Source organism: Bison bison, unplaced genomic scaffold (assembly GCF_000754665.1).
Source record: "Bison bison bison isolate TAMUID 2011002044 unplaced genomic scaffold, Bison_UMD1.0 scf7180017864317, whole genome shotgun sequence".
NCBI lineage: Eukaryota > Metazoa > Chordata > Mammalia > Artiodactyla > Bovidae > Bison > Bison bison.
The window spans coordinates 3,135,867-3,142,059 of NW_011494889.1; the positions used below are offsets into that span (position 1 = coordinate 3,135,867).

The window sequence follows — 6,193 nt, forward strand, 5'->3', positions numbered from 1 at the left end:
TTGGGATTGGAATGAAAACTGACTTTTTCTAGTCCTGTGGCCACTGCTGAATAGACATCATCAGACATGATCAAATAAATCTGAATCCCAGCAGAGCTCTTGATTTGACATAGAAAACCTCTTCTTTCCCTTTCTACTGTTCCCCCCCTCCCCCACCAGCATGTTCTGTTTGGATTTAATTGTAACACAGTCTCAGGAAGTTTTGCAAACTCCTTTGTAGTTTTAAGATACTTTGGCTTACAAAAAGCAGTTGTCTTAATGATGAATACTGTAATGTCTTGTAGGTTTGTACTGGAAGGAAAAGAAATTCGTATAAATATGTCTTGTGCAGTATTTGTCACCCTAAATCCTGGGTAAGTATCAGTTACATCTGTGGTAGGAGTTCAGTTCAGTGCAATCGCTCAGTCATGTCCAATTCTTCATGACCCCATGGACTACAGCATGTCAGGCTTCCCTGTCCATCACCAACTCCTGGAGCTTACTCAAATTTATGTCCATCGAGTCAGTGATGCCATCCAACCATCTCATCCCCTGTCGTCCCCTTCTCCTCCCGCCTTCAATCTTTCCCAGCATCATGGTCTTTTCTAATGAGTCAGTTCTTCGCATCAGGTGCACAAAGTGGTAGGAATGGACACAGGCAAAAATCCTTTTTTTAAATCTTATCCATAGACAGAGTTGGCTGACATTATATATTCATCACTCATCCTCCACCATGCTCTGAATCCCTCCACTGCCCACACCATTTATAAGCAGCTACAGCTCTGTATTTGTCCATGTGGATGATATCATATTAAGCTTCTGACCAAGGGAAATTTCCACTTTATGAATAGCCAGTGAGAAATGAAAAGGTTGGTAGTCTGTCACAAAGGGGACATAGGCAGAAAAGCTAATCAAAGTAGCAGGAGTAACAGTATGGTAGTTTACAGGGAGTGGAGACTGGGCAGACTCAATAAATGTGTGTTGATGGAATCAGGGAACTGATGTGAGGTAAACTGTGGGAGGAGGCATAGGAAGAAAAGAACATAAACTAGGAAGCTCTATGAGTTAAAAGCACAGTAGAAACCATCTTGTAAACTTTTTGTTTTCAGATAAAGGTCACATAGAAATGCAATAGAATTACTGTTTGGGAGAAATTTATGTGGTTCTCATTTGAAAAACTGAAATATGATGTTTTCTGTTTCTTTGTTTTTCTTATCCTCTTAAGATACAAAGGTCGAGTGGAACTCCCAGATAACTTAAAATCTCTATTTCGCCCAGTGGCAATGATGGCTCCCCATTATCAAATGATTGCTGAAGTAATGCTCTTTTCTGTTGGTTTCAAATCTGCAAAATTACTTTCTGGAAAGCTAGTTAACATTTACGAATTAGCTAGCAAGCAACTCTCGCAACAGGTAACAAACTGTTTTTATCAAAGTGAAGGTGATTACATGAAGCATTAAATGATAACTTTTCAGGTATTACTCCAAGAATGACCTGGAACTAAAATTCTATCAGCATATCAAGTCCATGCAACTTGTATGTAAGGCAATATGTAAATCAAAGTTCCGAGCTTTCCCTGGGATCTGATCTGGAGAGAGCAGTCAAGTAGCTCTAATTTTAAATTATAGGCTACCTTCTCCATGCAAGGAAGATTACATCTAGAGCAGTTGTTTTCAAACTTTATAGTGCATCAGAATAATTTGCAGGACTTTTTAAAACATAAGTTGCTGGACCTTACCACTAACTTTCTAGTTGTCTGAGGTGGGGCTTGAGAGTTTACATTTCTAACGAGTTTTCAAGTGTTCATGATGCTGCTAGTCTGAATGCCCCACTTTGAAAATTATTGTTCTAGGACTTGCCAACTTTGTGTTTATTTATAACCCAGAATGGTTTGGGCAGCTAACCAGATTATCTCCAAAGCGTTCATTTTTACAATATATTCTTTAAATGTAGCTCTCCATTTTAGAGAAAACTTAACTCAGATAATGATTTTTAAACTCCTTTGAAACTTGTTAATCTTTTTTTTTTTTTGAGAAGGAGACTTTTAGAAGGACAAGTTTGGGAAAGAAGTGAGAACATTAGAACCAAAACTGAGGGTTTCTTGAATTCATAACACTGTTTCTCTTCATAGCATAGATGATTAGTGATTTAACAATATACTGTATGCATTTATTTTCAAGTTGTTCATTTTTCTCCAGAAACTTAATAACTCAAATATTTTAATATTTGATAGGATCATTATGATTTTGGCCTGAGGTCTCTGAAGACAATTTTAGTGATGGCTGGGAAGAAGAAACGGGAGCTTAAATGGTCAGTTGAATTTTGAATTGAGTGTAGATCAAAAGGGAGTTACATAATACTGGGAAAATACTGTGTGAAATTTTAAGTAATGACAACAAGATAAAATAATTCTGAGCTCCCAGACTCAAAATCCAGAAGCCATAAAAGAAATAATTTATAATAGTCAAAAATTACTTTTTGTGAAGTCAAAAAACAAATGAAAAACTAGAGTAAAGATATATGCAGCTCCTGTTGCAGTTAAATAACTCATCCTCTTAGTATATAAAGATTTCTAGAAAATTGGGGGAAAAACAGTCATATAGAAAAATGGACAAAGGAAATCAACAGACAGTTCTCAGAAAAAAAGAGACATAAAAGTCCTTTAAATATATGAAAATACACTCAACCCTACCCATAATGAGAGAAATGCACATTACAGTTACACTGAAAATTGTTTCTCACTTATCAGATAGGCAAAAATTTTTAAGTGTTCAGAAATTTGTACTGGTGAGACCAAACAGAAGCAGGCATTCCTTTTCATTATTGGCAAGCTGTGTACTTCTTGTCTTGTCTTGATTTGGGGCTGTATTCATGTATCACCTATTAATTTTTCTAAAATATGTTACAAAAAGACATATCAATATACTATTTACATGAAATGTTTAAACAATAAATGTTATATATTGTTTATAGGTACAGTAAAAAATAAAAAATGTTTCATGGGAGGAGAAAACAATAGGAATAGGCTATAGCTCCACTGTAATATTTTATTTCTTACATAAAAGAACTGTAGCATATCTTGCAAAATGGCCTGTATAATATAGATGGAATGTAAATAGGTGTCTACTATGAAATGTCTTTTAATTTTATAAAATTAAAGATAAATAGTACCAAGTAATCAGCTCCCTGATGTCCTCATGTCCTTAGTCTTTTTTTTTTTTTTTTTGGCCGCACCATGCAGCTTGTGAAATCTCAGTTTCCTGACCAGGGATTGAACCCAGGCCACAGCAGTAAAAGCCCAGAATCCTAAACACTAGGACAGGGAACCCTCAAGTTCTCAGTCTTTCTTATGTTCACTTAATTCTGTGTGTGAGTAAATATTCCAGGGATAGTGGTACTCTTCTCATTTCAGAGTCCTTCGTTGTTCTCTGCAAACTTCACAGAAAACTCAGAGTTCTCACAGCTGCCTGCTGTTGGAGTTCCCATTTCCAGTGTACTCTCTGTCTGTCTCCTGACACTGAAAGTAGCTCTCTTCTGTCTGTTGCAAGGGTAACAGCCACCCTTCTTTGATTCTCCCAAACCTACACACACATGATGTGATTAAGTGAAGCTGACTGTGTTATGAAAAGGACTGGGGAATTTTTTTTATTTTTTTGTCAGAGGAAAGTACAGTGAACAATTTAAAAATGAATATTAGACAATTTGCTTTTTAAAAGTCCCTTGACCCTTCCTAACACCTTAAATTTTAATTGTTCTTCTTGCCTCTCTCCTCTTCCCTTCTCTGTCCCTTCCTCTCCCTTGACTCTACCCAGTGCTTTGTAAGGTTTCTAATTTTGTCTCTTAGGCATGCAAGAGTACTACAATTTTTTCTCATTTCTTTATGCATGGTGATTCAACCCTCCCTTTTTTACACCTTCTCTTTCTAAATTATGTTGATGGAGTCTAACTTTAACCCCCAAATAGAGTTTAAAGGTGTTTATATGTAAGAAAATAATAAAGGTGTGTTAGTTTTGTAGGGCTGCTGCCATAACAAACTGCTACAAAAGCATGATGTCCAAAAACAATGGAAATGAATCTTCTCGTAGCACCTGAGGTCAGAAGTCTGAGACCAAGGTTGTGGACAGACCTGCTCTCCTTCTAGAGTCTCTTGGGAGATTCTTCCTTTCCTCTTTTACCTTCTGGTGGTTGCCAGCATTCCTTGGTGGAAGGTCACATCACCCCAATCTCTGCCTTCATCTTTGCATCACCTTCTCAACTGTATGTCTCTGTCTCCTCTCTTATAAGGAACATGTGACTACACTTAGACCTGAATGATTCAGGATAAACTTCTTCCAAGATTCTTAACTCAATTAGATCTTCTGCCCTATCAGATAATATTCACAGAGTTCCAGGGATTAGGAAGTGAATATATTGGCAGGGTTGGAGGGGTAGGGAAGAGGGGGGAATTTTTCTGCCTACCACAGTCAGCCTTATCTGTTTTTCTCTAAACCGCCCCTTTTGTTTAGAAAATAAACTATAAAACTGACCACAGTACTGGGTCACAAAATGTCTTAACTAATTCCAAACAACTGGTATCATGAAAACAATCAAAACGGGTTTAAAAAGTTACATTTAACTACGCTTTTCTTCAGCTTTAGTTGACCTTAGTCTAGAAGTTTTCTTTTTTATTCTTAAATTACAAGATAGTCCCCACAGTAATCTCAGATACCATCCCCTAAGTTATATAATTTTAGTGAAAAACATGGTATTGTAACAATTTTACCATATTTTATATAAGCTATTATCTCACCTTGTCTATATCTAATAGTTACTCCCCAGCCAGACACACTGTTATCCCTATTTTTTAAATTTCTTTTAATGTAAAGCAATATCTGTCTTGAGAAAAAAGTGGGAAAGGTCAAGGTTACTTACTAGATCCCCAGCAGGGAAGTGTGGGACCCTTTCTGTCCCTGGTGTGGCCCCTCACTTTGACTTCTGGTCCACTCTCGCCCTCTCTACCAAAACACCTTCAGAAAAAAGACTCACTGATGTATTTACAGAGGAATGTGTAAACAGCTGATGCCAACTCAGTGAGTCTTCCATCGTAAAGATAGAGTGCTTATAGAAATGGACTTTGACGTCAGAGAGACCTGACTGAATGCCAGTTCAAACATTTACCAGCTATATGACACTGAGTGTGTTATTTCATTTTTCTGAGTATCACTTTTCTTACTTCTTAGCTTTTGAAAAAATTAATGAAATTTCTTAAACAATTAAGCAAAAGGCCTGGTAAAAAAATACTCAATAAATGTTATCTATTAGCTCTTTTTATTATGGGGCAAAGGCTTAAAAGTTATCACCATCCCAATGAAGAATTTCAGATGTCAGTAGATAAGAGTATGGGAGGGATGCTAGGGCAGGGAAAACTTTTCTTCCTTTTTATCTCCAAAGTCATACTATACCACATGTAGTTACTTTTTCCCCTTTTGACTGCATGTTTAATGTATAAAAATGTGTACTGGAATGTTTAGTATATGAAATATATGTGGCAATAAACTGTGTGATAACAATATATCAAAAACTTTTGTTATAATTAACAAAAATATTAAGTTGGCTTAAACAGTAGAAGGAATTTACTTTTTCACCCAATCAGAAAATCCAGAGGTGGGGCAGGATATAATCACTTTGATTTGAGTTTCCCTTTTATTTCTCTGAGATATTCTAAGCACTGCAGTCCCCCCTGTCAGGGTTATTTTTAGACTGGCTTCATTTTGGGTAGCAGGATGGCTTCTAATAATAAATGGAACTATCTACACCATTGAACTGAAGTCCCAGACCACTCTGAGTGGACAATTCATTTGTCTACCCCTGAATCACTGTGTCCAAGTGACTGCTATGCATTGATTGATTAGAGCTATGGTTATATTCACTTCTTGAATATTTGTTATGTCATATGCTTGCTTTCTGAAACTCTCTCAGACATACAACCTTGACAAATCAGAGATAGCTACCCTAGAATCTGAACCTGAAACTAGAGGAAAAAGAAATAGGATATACACAGAGTCCACTCTGGCAAGGGTGACAGCAGTGGCAATAGCTGCTGACATTTAGCAGAAATTAGCAGAGACAGCAAGCCGCTCTAGTGCAAGCATCAGGCTCTAGATGCAACAGGCATGGCTCTCTGGTGGCAGCCATTGATGGTGGCAGCCATGTCTTCACAGGACCAGTTCTATAG

The 6,193-nt window shown here is 37.0% G+C and overlaps 1 protein-coding gene across 1 annotated transcript in view; it reads left to right on the top strand.

The window, feature by feature from the left end:
* The window catches only part of DNAH14 (dynein, axonemal, heavy chain 14), a 376,195-nt gene that overhangs the window by 180,324 nt on the left and 189,678 nt on the right, over positions 1 to 6,193 (top strand). Inside the window, exons 31-33 of the mRNA XM_010852937.1 lie at positions 285 to 353; positions 1,205 to 1,391; positions 2,213 to 2,289. Coding sequence (XP_010851239.1) covers positions 285 to 353; positions 1,205 to 1,391; positions 2,213 to 2,289 — 333 coding nt within the window. The remainder of the gene's footprint in view (positions 1 to 284; positions 354 to 1,204; positions 1,392 to 2,212; positions 2,290 to 6,193) is intronic.